This window comes from Oncorhynchus kisutch, linkage group LG9 (genome assembly GCF_002021735.2).
Source record: "Oncorhynchus kisutch isolate 150728-3 linkage group LG9, Okis_V2, whole genome shotgun sequence".
Taxonomy (NCBI): Eukaryota; Metazoa; Chordata; class Actinopteri; order Salmoniformes; family Salmonidae; genus Oncorhynchus; species Oncorhynchus kisutch.
The window spans coordinates 2,651,484-2,669,742 of NC_034182.2; the positions used below are offsets into that span (position 1 = coordinate 2,651,484).

General features: G+C 41.3%; 1 protein-coding gene and 1 gene segment (V, D, J or C); one reads left to right on the forward strand and one right to left on the reverse strand.

Annotated features, from left to right (window-relative positions):
* Nucleotides 1-667: 667 nt before the first annotated feature.
* On the forward strand, nt 668-11,709 carry LOC109896557 (uncharacterized). The gene is made up of 5 exons (XM_031832722.1): nt 668-736; nt 2,359-2,568; nt 6,294-6,572; nt 10,566-10,655; nt 10,790-11,709. The coding sequence occupies exons 1-5, from the start codon at nt 688-690 to the stop codon at nt 11,107-11,109; spliced, it is 948 nt and encodes a 315-aa protein (XP_031688582.1). The 5' UTR covers nt 668-687; the 3' UTR covers nt 11,110-11,709.
* LOC116375249 (Ig kappa-b4 chain C region-like) lies at nt 6,012-9,147 on the reverse strand. The segment is given in 2 exon segments: nt 6,012-6,602; nt 8,990-9,147. A coding segment is annotated over 1 exon segment (243 nt).
* Nucleotides 11,710-18,259: the final 6,550 nt, after the last annotated feature.

Here is an 18,259-nt window from a genome sequence, read left to right on the forward strand (position 1 = left end):
CAGCACAGGGGGGATAGGGCAGCGAGTGAGTTATGCTTCAGTAAGGTTGTCTTAGCGTTCATAGCATTCGTTATCAACTGTACCATAGAAATGGAACGTACATTTTTAGAAAATAGCTGTTGTGGTGGCAGCTGCAGAGAAGTATTTGGGTATATGAGATTTCACCTAAGAAGAGTTGCAGGGTGTGTTGAGTGGTGGTGTCCCGTCCTCCCAGGTCGTTGGCATGGTGCAGGAGTAGAGGTCAAAGTAGTGGAAATGGGGTAGTGGGTTTTAATGGGTAGGTGGTAGCTGAAGAGAAGTACCTGGAGTATGAGGTTTTACACTAGAACAGTTAATGGGGTGATTTTTATTTGTATGAAATAGTGGTATGTAGGGTTAGTTGATGGGGCAAGTTTGTCCTTTTAGGAACAGGAATAATAAAGATAATTTCATGTAGATTATGTAGGCCGTGACTGGCCTTACAATTTAGTACAGTAGGGGCGGTGTATACACCTTTAAATTAGATGTGATCCTCCAACCCAATCCCAAAGAAGAAGAGCTCTTCAACTACAGTTTCCCTGTTTGCATAGAGAGGACACTTTGCATAGACAGCACATGCTTCAGTGCTCTGAGAGTGTTTATAGCCCTGTGAGTTTAACACTTCATGACTGAGAGCTGTCCTTCAGGACAACAGAACCTACAACAACCATGACTTTTATCACCATCTTCATCTGGACACTTGTTTTCTGCTTTCAAGGTTACAGTTAATATTTATATTCAGAACTATTCATTATTATACGTAATATTTAATTCATATAAATGTTTTTACTATATTTTTCAGAATCCATGGACAGTATGTTGTGACACAGACTCCGGCAGTGAAAGCTGTTGTCCCAGAACAGACAGTCTCTCTGAACTGTAAAACCAGCAGTAATGTTTACAACAATAACTATCTAGCCTGGTACCAACATAAACCTGGAGGAGCTCCTAAACTCCTTATTTACTATGCTACAACACTTCAGTCTGGGACTCCATCTAGATTCAGTGGCAGTGGATGAGGGGAAGACAGTGACATGGAACACTGATCAGTAGAGGAGGTCAACTTTGAGTATGTTTACAAAGCATCATTCAGATCACAATTTCCCCATCAACCTCATCACACTTGTGAATGTTTATTGTCATGGTCGTGAAGTTCACTTATAAAAGTTATATGAAGTTTTAAAACACACATTACCTGTTCATAATCAGAGTCAGATCCACAGATGTCAAAAAATGAACAATGGTGATGTTACATCAGCATCAGCCAAAAATCGAATCCCCATATGACCCTCACAACCAAACATGTGATGTGATCATCGAGTAATATATGAACTATCTTGATGAGCAGGTCTGTTACATCTGTGAATGAGACAGGATGCTGGGCTCAAACATGAAACAGGTTTGAATAATATACATTTGATCTGTCATAATATCTGTAACTGTAACTAACCTGAATCCACCATAGAGGTTAAAACCAGTCACTCATATCTGTCCCAGTCTAACTACTAGACTGGTAGCTGTGGGAGTGAAACTGAGATTTACATGGGCTGGGTGGTTCTGCTTGTCCCAGAATAGAGCAGCACTGTTACCAGATGTTCACACTGTCCCCAGAGGGTTGGAGATAGAGAAGACTATGACTATCGTGAAGCTGTGATACTGGTTATATCATGTGGATCTTGTAAAACAAATGTAGCTTAATGTAGGGTGATCACATTGTTTAGAGTCCAAGATATTGATCAAATGTTCAATGACATTAGTTTACCGTCTTTATGAGTCTATAAATCAAGCAGGTAAAAAACAGTCCAAGAAAAATGAATAAGGAGTACCATCTACTGCGTGTGTCTAGACCTCTCATGTTAATCTGTTAACATTGTAGTATCTAGACCTCTCCTGTTAATCTGTTAACATTGTAGTATCTAGACCTCTCCTGTTAATCTGTTAACATTGTAGTATCTAGACCTCTCCTGTTAATCTGTTAACATTGTAGTATCAAGACATCTCCTGTTAATCTGTTAACATTGTAGTATCTAGACCTCTCCTGTTAATCTGTTAACATTGTAGTATCTAGACCTCTCCTGTTAATCTGTTAACATTGTGGTATCTAGACATCTCCTGTTAATCTGTTAACATTGTAGTATCTAGACCTCTCCTGTTAACCTGTTAACATTGTAGTATCAAGACCTCTCCTGTTAATATGGTAGTATCTAGACCTCTCCTGAATTTTCAGAATGTATTGTTGAAAATGAATTAAATCTATAGTGTTTACGTGTACAGTATATCAATGTTAATATTTCTATTCAGAACTATTCATTACTATAAATGTTTTACAATATTTTTCAGAATCCAGAGGACAGTACATTGTGACACAGACTCCGGGAGTGAAAGCTGTTGTCCCAGAACAGACAGTCTCTCTGAACTGTAAAACCAGCAGTAATGTTTACAACAATGACTTTTTAGCCTGGTACCAACAGAAACCTGGAGGAGCTCCTCAACTCCTTATTTACCGTGCTACAACACTTCAGTCTGGGACTCCATCTAGATTCAGTGGCAGTGGATGAGGGGAAGACAGTGACATGGAACACTGATCAGTAGAGGAGGTCAACTTTGAGTATGTTTACAAAGCATCATTCAGATCACAATTTCCCCATCAACCTCATCACACTTGTGAATGTTTATTGTCATGGTCGTGAAGTTCACTTATAAAAGTTATATGAAGTTTTAAAACACACATTACCTGTTCATAATCAGAGTCAGATCCACAGATGTCAAAAAATGAACAATGGTGATGTTACATCAGCATCAGCCCCATAAATCGAATCCCCATATGACCCTCACAACCAAACATGTGATGTGATCATCGAGTAATATATGAACTATCTTGATGAGCAGGTCTGTTACATCTGTGAATGAGACAGGATGCTGGGCTCAAACATGAAACAGGTTTGAATAATATACATTTGATCTGTCATAATATCTGTAACTGTAACTAACCTGAATCCACCATAGAGGTTAAAACCAGTCACTCATATCTGTCCCAGTCTAACTACTAGACTGGTAGCTGTGGGAGTGAAACTGAGATTTACATGGGCTGGGTGGTTCTGCTTGTCCCAGAATAGAGCAGCACTGTTACCAGATGTTCACACTGTCCCCAGAGGGTTGGAGATAGAGAAGACTATGACTATTGTGAAGCTGTGATACTGGTTATATCATGTGGATCTTGTAAAACAAATGTAGCTTAATGTAGGGTGATCACATTGTTTAGAGTCCAAGATATTGATCAAATGTTCAATGACATTAGTTTACCGTCTTTATGAGTCTATAAATCAAGCAGGTAAAAAACAGTCCAAGAAAAATGAATAAGGAGTACCATCTACTGCGTGTGTCTAGACCTCTCATGTTAATCTGTTAACATTGTAGTATCTAGACCTCTCCTGTTAACCTGTTAACATTGTAGTATCTAGACCTCTCCTGTTAATCTGTTAACATTGTAGTATCAAGACCCCTCCTGTTAATCTGTTAACATTGTAGTATCTAGACATCTCCTGTTAATCTGTTAACATTGTAGTATCTAGACCTCTCCTGTTAATCTGTTAACATTGTAGTATCTAGACCTCTCCTGTTAATCTGTTAACATTGTAGTATCTAGACCTCTCCTGTTAATCTGTTAACATTGTAGTATCTAGACCTCTCCTGTTAATCTGTTAACATTGTAGTATCTAGACCTCTCCTGTTAATCTGTTAACATTGTAGTATCTAGACCTCTCCTGTTAAATGTGCAAAAAAGACCTCTGGACCATCTTTACTCCGCATACAGAGACGCATGCAAAACCCTCCCTCGCCCTCCATTTGGCAAATCTGACCATAATTATATCCTCCTGATTCCTGCTTACAAACTAAAATTAAAGCAGGAAGCACCAGTGACTTGATCAATAAAAAAGTGGTCAGATGAAGCAGATTCTAAACAACATGTCGGTTTGCTGGGACAGACTGGTATATGTTCCGGGATTCCTCCGATGGCATTGAGGAGTACACCACATCAGTCATTGGCTTCATCAATAAGTGCATTTATGACGTCCCCACAGTGACCGTATGTACATACCCCAACCAGAAGCCATGGATTGCAGGCAGCACCCGCACTGAGCTAATGGCTAGAGCTTCCGCTTTCAAGGAGCAGGACTCTAACCCGGAATCTTATAAGAAATCCTGCTATCCCATCCGACAAACCATCAAACAGGCAAAGCGTCAATACAGGACTAAGATCGAATTGTACTACTCTGGCTCTGACGCTAGACGGATGTGGCAGGACTTGCAAACCATTACAGACTACAAACGGAAGCACAGCCGAGAGCTGCACAGTGACACGAGCCTACCAGATGAGCTAAATAACTTCTATGATCGCTTCGAGGCAAATAACATTGAAACATGCATGAGAGCACCAACTGTCATGGAAGGCTGTGTGATCATGCTCTTTGCAGCCGATGTGAGTAAGACCTTTAAACAGGTCAACATTTTTAAGGCCGCAGGGCCAGACGGATTACCAGGACGTGTACTGCGAGCATGCGCTGACCAACTGGCAAGTCTCTTCACTGACACTTTCAACCTCTCTGTTACGGTTTTCTTCGGGTGAAAGAGAGTCGGGCCAAAATGCAGCATGGTTAATAATATACATCTTTAATAAAGATGAACACAAACAATACAAAACAACAAACGGAACGTGAAAACCTATACAGCCTATCTGGTGAATACAAAACACTGAGACAGGAACAATCACCCACGAAACACTCAAAGAATATGGCTGCCTAAATATGGTTCCCAATCAGAGACAACGAGAATCACCTGCTTCTGATTGAGAACCGCCTCAGGCAACCATAGACTTTGCTAGAACACCCCACTAAGCCACAATCCCAAAACCTACGAAAAACCCCCATACATAAACACAACACAAAATAAAACCCATGTCACACCCTGGCCTGACCAAATAAATATAGAAAACACAAAATACTAAGACCAGGGCGTGACACTCTCCCTGTCTGAGTCTGTAATACCAACATGTTTCAAGCAGACCATCATAGTGACTGTGCCCAAGAACACTAAGGTAACCTGCCTAAATGACTACCAACTCGCAGCACTCACGTCTGTAGCCATGAATTGCTTTGAAAGGCTGGTCACGGCTCACATCTACACCATCATCCCAGCAACCCTAGACCCACTTCAATTTGCATACTGTCCCAACAGATGATGCAATCTCTATTGCACTCCACACTGCCCTTTCCCACCTGGACAAAAGGAACACTTATGTGAGAATGCTATTCATTGACTACAGCTCATCTTTCAACACCATAGTGCCCTCAAAGCTCATCAATAAGCTAAGGACCATGGGAATAAACACGTCCCTTTGCAACTGGATCCTAGACAACCTGACGGGCTGCCCCCAGGTGGTAAGGGTAGGTAACAACACATCTGCAACACTGATTCTCAACACGGGGACCCCTCAGGGGTGCGTGCTCAGTCACCTCCTCTACTCCCTGTTCACCCATGACTGCATGTCCAAGCATGACGCCAACACCATAAATTAAGTTTGCCGACAACACAACATTGGTAGGCCTGATCACCGACAATGACGAGACAGCCAATAGGCAGAAGGTCTGTATCGGTTCCCCCCTGTATATAGTCTAACTATTGTTATTTTACTGCTGCTCTTTAATTACTTGTTACTTTTATCCATACTTTTAAAGCTGTGTTGTTGGTTAGGGCTCTCGTAAGTAAGCATTTCTCTGTAAGGTCTGTTGTATTCGGGCGCAATGTGACTAGTAACATTTGATTTGATTTGCTGGTTGAAGATGATGTGGTTTCAAGTGAGAACATAAATAACTAAGCAATGACATTCAGGCCTGATATTTTTCAAAGAAACTGTGAATCAGGCTTTATTAATGTATGTCTATACCATTCAACAACATTTAAGACTACAGTCTAACTATTAAAAGAGACAGAAATATGTGTTCCAAAGGGAAATCTTTATTTTCATCTATTCATCAAAGCATCAAAGCAAACATTCCTACAGTATCTAATAGTAACAAAACAGAACTCATCAAATCTAACACCGATTCAATCTCAGTCTACAGAGAGGACTGACACATGAACTCAAGCAAAGCCCCCTGTTAGTCTACATGTCAGTGATCAATAAGACAGAGAACATCTGATCTCAGAACAGAGTCAAAGCAGAGGGACCAGCAGCCTCTCTCCACAAGGGTGTGTGACTGACGGGTCCTACCCAGAACAGTCAGCCTTCCTCAAGGTCTTGGTGACTGGAGTCTGGGATTTCTGCTGGGCTTCACAGGTCACCTCTCCTGCCTTGGTCCACTCCTGGGCAGTGAGAGTCAGGGTGCTGCTCCAGCTGTATAGACCGTTCTTCTCCAGTACCCCGGGACTGGTCTTCTGGTTCTTGCTGGCCCCATCCACTTTCCAGCTCAAGGTCCAGTCTGAGGGGAAGCCCTTGTTGGCCAGACACATCAGTGTGGCTGTTGTTGTACTGGACAGCTCCTCACTAGAGGGGGGTAGGACGGTCAGGGTGGGGGCACTGTTACCTGGAACAAACAGAACACATCAACTAAGTAACTACATCAAGTACAGCTATAGTAAGAGATTATCTTCAGCAAAGTACACATCAAAATATAGTGAATTGGAAATGCCCTCTAAATATAAATGTAAAAGTTATATTGTTTAAAAGATGTGGAGAAAAACCTAAGGTAATATGATACAAAGCAGATTTATGAACCAAACAAGTATAAAGTGGTTAAATAACTAGAGTTACTAGTCATATGGTGTCAATTATACATGTTATACAGATATTGTTTAGGAATGGATCTGATCAGAACAGCCGACTCATATTCATAGTATTTACATCACATATCAAACATGTTGGATTATGAAGTCAGTTACAACCATAACTGAGATCCTTTGTCTTCACACTAACAGTGAAGTCTACCATGAACACAATGCAACAATGATGAATACTATATACAATACTACAGTGCCTTGCGAAAGTATTCGGCCCCCTTGAACTTTGCGACCTTTTGCCACATTTCAGGCCTCAAACATAAAGATATAAAACTGTATTTTTTTGTGAAGAATCAACAACAAGTGGGACACAATCATGAAGTGGAACGACATTTATTGGATATTTCAAACTTTTTTAACAAATCAAAAATGGAAAAATTGGGCGTGCAAAATTATTCAGCCCCTTTACTTTCAGTGCAGCAAACTCTCTCCAGAAGTTCAGTGAGGATCTCTGAATGATCCAATGTTGACCTAAATGACTAATGATGATAAATACAATCCACCTGTGTGTAATCAAGTCTCCGTATAAATGCACCTGCACTGTGATAGTCTCAGAGGTCCGTTAAAAGCGCAGAGAGCATCATGAAGAACAAGGAACACACCAGGCAGGTCCGAGATACTGTTGTGAAGAAGTTTAATGTCGGATTTGGATACAAAAAGATTTCCCAAGCTTTAAACATCCCAAGGAGCACTGTGCAAGCGATAATATTGAAATGGAAGAAGTATCAGACCACTGCAAATCTACCAAGACCTGGCCATCCCTCTAAACCTTCAGCTCATACAAGGAGAAGACTGATCAGAGATGCAGCCAAGAGGCCCATGATCACTCTGGATGAACTGCAGAGATCTACAGCTGAGGTGGGAGACTCTGTCCATAGGACAACAATCAGTCGTATATTGCACAAATCTGGCCTTTATGGAAGAGTGGCAAGAAGAAAGCCATTTCTTAAAGATATCCATGAAAAGTGTTGTTTAAAGTTTGCCACAAGCCACCTGGGAGACACACCAAACATGTGGAAGAAGGTGCTCTGGTCAGATGAAACCAAAATGGAACTTTTTGGCAACAATGCAAAACGTTATGTTTGGCGTAAAAGCAACACAGCTATCACCCTGAACACACCATCCCCACTGTCAAACATGGTGGTGGCAGCATCATGGTTTGGGCCTGCTTTTCTTCAGCAGGGACAGGGAAGATGGTTAAAATTGATGGGAAGATGGATGGAGCCAAATCCAGGACCATTCTGGAAGAAAACCTGATGGAGTCTGCAAAAGACCTGAGACTGGGATGGAGATTTGTCTTCCAACAAGACAATGATCCAAAACATAAAGCAAAATCTACAATGGAATGGTTCAAAAATAAACATATCCAGGTGTTAGAATGGCCAAGTCAAAGTCCAGACCTGAATCCAATCGAGAATCTGTGGAAAGAACTGAAAACTGCTGTTCACAAATGCTCTCCATCCAACCTCACTGAGCTCGAGCTGTTTTGCAAGGAGGAATGGGAAAAAATGTCAGTCTCTCGATGTGCAAAACTGATAGAGACATACCCCAAGCGACTTACAGCTGTAATCGCAGCAAAAGGTGGATGCTACAAAGTATTAAGGGAGTTTTTCCTAGCCACCGTGCTTCTACACCTGCATTGCTTGCTGTTTGGGGTTTTAGGCTGGGTTTCTGTACAGCACTTTGAGATATCAGCTGATGTACGAAGGGCTATATAAATAAATTTGATTTGATTAACTTAAGGGGGCTGAATAATTTTGCACGCCCAATTTTTCAGTTTTTGATTTGTTAAAAAAGTTTGAAATATCCAATAAATGTCATTCCACTTCATGATTGTGTCCCACTTGTTGTTGATTCTTCACAAAAAAATACAGTTTTATATCTTTATGTTTGAAGCCTGAAATGTTGCAAAACGTCGCAAAGTTCAAGGGGGGCGAATACTTTCGCAAGGCACTGTATTAGTTATTATACCAGAATTAGGAGTTATAGTCTGCAATCATACAAACCAGACGTAAATACACTTACAATTTATCATTTTGATTCAATAAAATGTTATTTGAAAGAAGGCTCAGTGAAAAGTATTGACTCACGACAACAAAAGTGAATAAAATGATACATTTAGTTGTTTACTTACTTCCAACATCTAGTCTGGTGCCGCTACCAAAAGTGTACCACTGTGATACAATCCCTATTTGTAACGTCTGCTTCCAACTCACACTCTCAAACACATAGATCCCCTGAACGCAGCTCACTTTCCAACTCACACTCTCAAACACCTAGATCCCCTCTAGCTCACTGTCCAGATCCCAATCACCTGAATTCTGTTCACACACCTGTATGTCATTTACACACACTATTTAGTTCAGTTCTTTTCACCCCATCATTGTGAGGTATTGCTTGTTTTGTGACACACTTCTATTCGGAGCTCTGTTTTTCCCGTATTCAGTCCTGTGTATGATAGTTTTTGGCCTGCCTCACTAACGATGCCTTTTGCCTATTCCCTGCCTGTACTTCAGCCTAACGTATTTCCTGTTATCAACTTCTTGCCTGCTCTCCCGGACTACATTACTAGCCTTGTCCCTGCCTGTACTGTTGCCTTTTTGGACCCCTGTGTATGACCTTCTGCCTGTCCCTGGACACAGCTACCTGCCTCATCCTGTTGTCCTTTACAAACAAACACCTGCTGCGCCCTGCATTGAAACCAGCTCTCTGTCTCCCATCCTGTTCATTACACTATTACTGCTGGTACAAAAACCTCTCTGTGTTGTGATGCTGCAGCTGTTACAGTGAAGATCACTCATACAGAATCATAATCAACACTAATACACTTTAACATCTTCCAGGTAGAACAAACACTTCATATTAGCTGTTTCTAGATTATACAAATATGAATTGTATCTTAAATCCAGATAGTAGTATTTTTCCTTCCTCTGTGTATCAGGTGTTCTTCTAGTCTGGAGGTACAGTCCAGCATTAGATCAGTGTTGCTGGTATTCCTCCATATTGTCCATATGAAAGACAACAGCAGCAGCAGTAGTGATAGTGATCCATGTTGTATATTCCTTTATTAAACATGTTGATCTCAGATTTAACAGTGGAGGTAAAGTCACAGAGGACAGACAACACTACCAGAGGAATCCTACCAGCTTTAGTTTAGAGAAGTGTTCACTAACTGATTAGAGGAACTTACATGAGAGACCAAGCATGAGTGAACAGACAGTTCATTATATCTGATCATCATCAGAATAATAATATAATGGTGGTGTGACATAAAAGTTGCCATACATTAGTTATCAGATAAAACAGTTGCTGTTTGATGTTGTTAAAGGGGCAGCAGGTAGATAGCGGTTAAAGTGTTGGGCCAGTAACTGAGAGGTCACGATTTCAAATATCTGGGTCGACAAGGTGAAAAATGTGTTGATGTACCTTTGAACAAGGCACTGGCAAACCCTGGTCTCGAACCTACTCTCCAAGGATGACTCAAGGGGAGTTGGAATATGCAAAAAAACACATTTCCAATTCACAAATGGGCATAAAACAAATTTAAGCACCCACCTAATTATTATAAAAGAAAGCTCAACCAAGCCAAAAGATATACTGATGGGATACTACTTGGAACCTGAAATAGATTTGAAACATTAATTTGCATAATGCATCTGCTCCACTGCTCTAAGAGTGTTTATATCCCTGTGAGTTTAACACTTCATGACTGAGAGCTGTTCTTCATGAGACAACAGAACCCACAACAACCATGACTTTTATCACCATCTTCATCTGGACGCTTGCCTTCTGCTTTGAAGGTTACAATTTTCAGAAAGTTTTGTTGAAAATGAATTAAATCTACATCTATATCAATGCTACTATTTCTATTCAGAATTATTCATTACTATATGTAATATTTCATTTATAGAAATGTTTTTATTCTCTCTTTCAGAATCCAGAGGACAGTACACTGTGATTCAGACTCCTACAGTGAAAGCTGTTCTGCCAAGACAGACAGTCACTCTTGACTGTAAAACCAGCAGTGATGTTCACGGTGGTTACTATCTAGCCTGGTACCACCAGAAACCTGGAGGAGCTCCTAAACTCCTTATTTACTCTGCTACAACACTTCAGTCTGGGACTCCACCTAGATTCAGTGGCAGTGGATCTGGGAGTGACTTCACTCTGACCATCAATGGAGTCCAGGCTGAAGATGCAGGAGATTACTACTGTCAGAGTTACCACAGCAGTGGTAATGTGTTCACACAGTGATACAGAGTCGTACAAAAACCTCCCTCAGTCAGCTGCACAGTGACAGTACTGCTACAGCTGGGACCTACTGCAGGAAGAGACAGTGACATGGAACACTGAGCAGGTCAACTTTGAAAATGGTTAGAACGCATGATACAAATCACACGTTCTCCAACGTCCTCATTATCGTCCTCATCATCATTAATATCATCATCATGGTTGTATCTTGTTATATTGGTAATTAACTGAAAGTGTGTATGAAAGTTATTAGATGTTTTGAAACTTATTACCAGTCCATATGCAGAGTAAGAACTACAGAAGTAAAAGAAGAGTGATGTTAAATCATCATCAGCCCCTCAAACCAAATCCCTACATGCACTTCACAACCAGGTATTGATGTGATCAACTAGCATGTATTAACCCTTTTCATGAGCTGTTAGATCTGTGAATGAGACATGATGCTGAGCTCAAACATGAGACACATTTACATAGAGACATACACCACACACTATCATCGTGAAGTATAATTATTTTTTATCTGTCATTAATTACTTGGTGCCTTATCTGTTATCTGTCCCTCCCTGAATCCGCCATAGAGGATAAAATCAGTCACCTCCCTCACATCAGTCCCAGTCCAGGGTATGTCAGAGAGTGAAACTGGTCAACTGGTAGACTGGGAGCTGTAGGAGTGAAACTGAGATTTACATAGACAGGGCTGGGTGGTTCTGCTTGTCCCAGAATAGACCAGCACTGTCACCAGATGTTCAGCCAGGGGGAAGAGACAGTGACATGGACCACTGACTGAACTAAACAGTGGCGGTCGGTGCCATTTAAGATGATGATTATGTTTTATTATGAGCATGGCCTTATTTCTGTTACAGCATATTGGATGACTGTCATTGATATTCCATTCACCCAGTTTAACATAGATTTGTTTAGGCTACTAAATATTACTTGCATTTTCCCTATACCCATGATGAGGTTCCCGTCATGCCAGGCCATAGGCATGGTGCAGGAGCAGATAGGGTCAAAGTAGTGGAAAATGGTAGTGGGTTTTAATATTTTTTCCCTATACCCATGATGAGGTTCCTACAACCTATGAATTCAACGTAGGTGCACACAGCTCGAGAGAACGATTTGAGGTGACAGTGACACATGGACAGACAGTGACACATTCAATACCGCCTTGCACACTCTTGCCTGCATCTTGCTGACCTAGCGTGTAATCATTAGTCCAACAGTTGCAAACTGTAAGGACTGACGCCGGACAGGAGAAGCAGGTACGGAGAGTCAGACATTTATTAGGTAACAAATCAAATCAAATGTATTTATAAAGCCCTTCTTACATCAGCTGATATCTCAAAGTGCTGTACAGAAACCCATTTTAACACTCCAAACAGCAAGCAATGCATGTGTAGAAGCATGGTGGCTAGGACAAACTCCCTAGAAAGGCCAGAACCTAGGAAGAAACCTAAAGAGTAACCAGGCTATGAGGGGTGGCCATAGCCGGGTGGAGATTATAACAGAACATGGCCAAGATGTTCAAATGTTCATAGATGACCACACCCACAGGGACTGATAGAACTGAACTACTAGTGTAATGCAGAAGGGAATCATAGTACTGCATTACTAGTATAATACAATAGGTGAGGTATCCTGAGAATAGAGGATGTGTGCCAGCACAGAGGGATAAGGAAACATGTAAGTTATGCTTTAGTAAGGTTGTCTTCTTAGCGTTCATAGCAATGGTTGTCAACTATACCGCAGAAATGGAACGTAAGTTACTATTATATTTGTTGTCCCTAATTTTGTGATATCCAATTGGTAGTTACAGTCTTGTCCGATCGCTGCAACTCCCCTATGGACTCGGGAGAGTCAAAGGTTGAGAGCCATGCGTCCTCCAAAACACAACCCTGCGAAGCCGCACCACTTCTTGACCCACTGTTCGCTTAACCCTGCCACACCAATGTGTCATCACGTTCTGTTCGGCTCTTCCCGAGCAGTGTCACACTCATCTGGTTTCTTCTCTCCAGACACAGCAGTGATGTAGCCACAGTCTGGGGCACCTATCCTCTCCCGTTGCTGGCTTGAATGTCCTGAACATTGTCTGAGCTGCCTTTGTGCAGGGCAGCTCATTAACCCCAATACTCCTCAGGTGTGGGGGTTGTGGTTCAGGTCCCTAACTAACACACTCATTCCCTCATTCACTCAACGAGAAGAGCACTCAAAAGGCGTTAACCAATTCAAAGGAAGTCAATCAAATAAGTAAATAAGAAAGAAAGCAAAACACAGCGCACGATAGGACTAAATAAATATTGAAGCACTTCTAAAAAAATACATTCTATATAAATACATTCTTAATAAATACATTCTATATAAATACATTCTATATAAATACATTCTATATAAATACATTCTAAAAAAATACATTCTATATAAATACATTCTTAATAAATACATTCTATATAAATACATTCTTAATAAATACATTCTAAAAAAATACATTCTATATAAATACATTCTTAATAAATACATTCTATATAAATACATTCTATATAAATACATTCTATATAAATACATTCTTAATAAATACATTCTATATAAATACATTCTATATAAATACATTCTATATAAATACATTCTATATAAATACATTCTATATAAATACATTCTTAAAAAATACATTCTATATAAATACATTCTTAATAAATACATTCTATATAAATACATTCTATATAAATACATTCTATATAAATACATTCTATATAAATACATTCTTAATAAATACATTCTATATAAATACATTCTTAATAAATACATTCTAAAAAAATACATTCTATATAAATACATTCTTAATAAATACATTCTATATAAATACATTCTATATAAATACATTCTATATAAATACATTCTTAATAAATACATTCTATATAAATACATTCTTAAAAAATACATTCTATATAAATACATTCTATATAAATACATTCTATATAAATACATTCTATATAAATACATTCTATATAAATACATTCTGTATAAATACATTCTATATAAATACATTCTATATAAATACATTCTTAATAAATACATTCTTAAAAAATACATTCTATATAAATACATTCTATATAAATACATTCTATATAAATACATTCTATATAAATACATTCTTAATAAATACATTCTATATAAATACATTCTAAATCAAGGAAATCCCGGCTGGCCAAACCCTCCCCTAACCCGGACGACAGTGGTCCAATTGTGCGCCGTCTCATGGGTCTCACAGTCACGGCCAGCTGTGACACAGCCTGGGATAAAACCCAGGTCTGAAGTGACACCTCAAGCACTGTGATGCAGTGCCGTAGATAGCTGCGATGCAGTGCCTCAGAAACCTGCGATGCAGTGTCTTAGACCGCTGTGCCACTCAGGATGCCCACTTCAGAAGAGTTACAGGGTGTGTTGAGGGGTAGTGTCCCGTCATGCCAGGCCATAGGCATGGTGCAGGAGCAGATAGGGTCAAAGTAGTGGAAAATGGTAGTGGGTTTTAATATGTAGGTGGTAGCTGAAGGGAAGTACCTGAGTGTACGAGATATTACTGCAGAAGAGTTCATGGGACAGTGTTTTTATGAAATAGTGGTATGTAGGTGTAGGGTTAGTTGGTGTGTACGTTTTTCCTTTTAGGAACAGGAATAATAAAGGTAATTTAATGAAGATGGCCTCACAATTTAGTACAGTAGGTGGCAGTTTATACACCCTTAAATTGAATGCAATCCTCCAACCCAATCCAGAAAGAAGAAGAAGAGCTCTTCAAATACAGCAGCACATGCTTCAAAATCAAATCAAATCAAATCAAATGTATTTATATAGCCCTTCGTACATCAGCTGATATTTCAAAGTGCTGTACAGAAACCCAGCCTAAAACCCCAAACAGCAATCAATGCAGGTGTAGAAGCACGGTGGCTAGGAAAAACTCCATAGAAAGGCCAAAACCTAGGAAGAAACCTAGAGAGGAACCAGGCTATGTGGGGGGGCCAGTCCTCTTCTGGCTGTGCCGGGTGGAGATTATAACAGAACATGGCCAAGATGTTCAAATGTTCATAAATGACCAGCATGGTCGTATAATAATAAGGCAGAACAGTTGAAACTGGAGCAGCAGCACGTTCAGGTGGACTGGGGACAGCAAGGAGTCATCATGTCAGGTAGTCCTGGGGCATGGTCCTAGGGCTCAGGTCCTAGTTGAAACTGGAGCAGCAGCACGGTCAGGTGGAATGGGGACAGCAAGGAGTCATCATGTCAGGTAGTCCTGGGGCATGGTCCTAGGGCTCAGGTCCTCAGAGAGAGAGAAAGAAAGAGAGAATTAGAGAGAGCATATGTGGGGTGGCCAGTCCTCTTCTGGCTGTGCCGGGTGGAGATTATAACAGAACATGGCCAAGATGTTCAAATGTTCATAAATGACCAGCATGGTCGAATAATAATAAGGCAGAACAGTTGAAACTGGAGCAGCAGCACGGCCAGGTGGACTGGGGACAGCAAGGAGTCATCATGTCAGGTAGTCCTGGGGCATGGTCCTAGGGCTCAGGTCCTAGTTGAAACTGGAGCAGCAGCACGGTCAGGTGGAATGGGGACAGCAAGGAGTCATCATGTCAGGTAGTCCTGGGGCATGGTCCTAGGGCTCAGGTCCTCCGAGAGAGAGAGAGAATTAGAGAACGCACACTTAGATTCACACAGGACACCGAATAGGACAGGAGAGGTACTCCAGATATAACAAACTGACCCTAGCCCCCCGACACATTAACTACTGCAGCATAAATACTGGAGGCTGAGACAGGAGGGGTCAGGAAACTGTGGAAACTGTTCTCCCAGGACATATGGTCTCCTTATTTATCGAGGAAGTACTCTTATTTCTGGGACTCCATCTAGATTCAGTGGCAGTGGATCTGGGAGTGACTTCACTCTGACCATCAGTGGAGTCCAGGCTGAAGATGCAGGAGATTACTACTGTCAGAGTTTACACTGGCCTGGTAGCACTCGGTGGTTCACACAGTGATACAGAGTCGTATTAAAACCTCCCTCAGTCAGACTGTACAGTGACTGTACTGATACAGCTGGGACCTACTGCAGGTGCTGAGGGGAGGAGATGATCCAGTACAATTACACAATGTGTAATAGAGATGAACAACAATAGAGTCAAACTAGAGCTATGTCTAGAAGACCTTAGATCATAACTGATCACTAAATGTTTCTCCTGACTATTAACTAGAGATGAACAACAATAGAGTCAAACTAGAGCTATGTCTAGAAGACCTTAGATCATAACTGATCACTAAATGTTTCTCCTGACTATTAACTACATGTTGACTTGAGTAACTCAAGGAAAACCATCAACCAATCTGGATAGAGATGATGTGCAATGATCCAAATCCCTAAAGATGACCTGTGCTTTAAATAGATAGAATTTAATCAATATGATTCGAAGACATACAATATAGCCCTAAACATTACCCATACATCCTCCCTCAAATCAAATCAAATCAATCAAATCAAATCAAATTTATTTATATAGCCCTTCGTACATCAGCTGATATCTCAAAGTGCTGTACAGAAACCCAGCCTAAAACCCCAAACAGCAAGCAATGCAGGTGTAGAAGCACGGTGGCTAGGAAAAACTCCCTAGAAAGGCCAATACCTAGGAAGAAACCTAGAGAGGAACCAGGCTATGTGGGGTGGCCAGTCCTCTTCTGGCTGTGCCGGGTGGAGATTATAACAGAACATGGCCAAGATGTTCAAATGTTCATAAATGACCAGCATGGTCGAATAATAATAAGGCAGAACAGTTGAAACTGGAGCAGCAGCACAGTCAGGTGGAAGTTGAAACTGGAGCAGCAGCATGGCCAGGTGGACTGGGGACAGCAAGGAGTCATCATGTCAGGTAGTCCTGGGGCATGGTCCTAGGGCTCAGGTCAGTTGAAACTGGAACAGCAGCATGGCCAGGTGGACTGGGGACAGCAAGGAGTCATCATGTCAGGTAGTCCTGGGGCATGGTCCTAGGGCTCAGGTCCTCCGAGAGAGAGAAAGAAAGAGAGAAGGAGAGAATTAGAGATCGCACACTTAGATTCACACAGGACACCAAATAGGACAGGAGAAGTACTCCAGATATAACAAACTGACCCCAGCCCCCCGACACATAAACTACTGCAGCATAAATACTGGAGGCTGAGACAGGAGGTGTCAGGAGACACTGTGGCCCCATCCGAGGACACCCCCGGACAGGGCCAAACAGGAAGGATATAACCCCACCCACTTTGCCAAAGCACAGCCCCCACACCACTAGAGGGATATCTTCAACCACCAACTTACCATCCTGAGACAAGGCTGAGTATAGCCCACAAAGATCTCCGCCACGGCACAACCCAAGGGGGGGGCGCCAACCCAGACAGGATGACCACAACAGTGAATCAACCCACTCAGGTGACGCACCCCCTCCAGGGACGGCATGAGAGAGCCCCAGCAAGCCAGTGACTCAGCCCCTGTAATAGGGTTAGAGGCAGAGAATCCCAGTGGAAAGAGGGGAACCGGCCAGGCAGAGACAGCAAGGGCGGTTCGTTGCTCCAGAGCCTTTCCGTTCACCTTCCCACTCCTGGGCCAGACTACACTCAATCATATGACCCACTGAAGAGATGAGTCTTCAGTAAAGACTTAAAGGTTGAGACCGAGTTTGCGTCTCTGACATGGGTAGGCAGACCGTTCCATAAAAATGGAGCTCTATAGGAGAAAGCCCTGCCTCCAGCTGTTTGCTTAGAAATTCTAGGGACAATTAGGAGGCCTGTGTCTTGTGACCGTAGCGTACGTGTAGGTATGTACGGCAGGACCAAATCAGAGAGATAGGTAGGAGCAAGCCCATGTAATGCTTTGTAGGTTAGCAGTAAAACCTTGAAATCAGCCCTTGCTTTGACAGGAAGCCAATGTAGAGAGGCTAGCACTGGAGTAATATGATCACATTTTTTGGTTCTAGTCAGGATTCTAGCAGCCGTATTTAGCACTAACTGAAGTTTATTTAGTGCTTTATCCGGGTAGCCGGAAAATAGAGCATTGCAGTAGTCTAACCTAGAAGTGACAAAAGCATGGATTAATTTTTCTGCATCATTTTTGGACAGAAAGTTTCAGATTTTTGCAA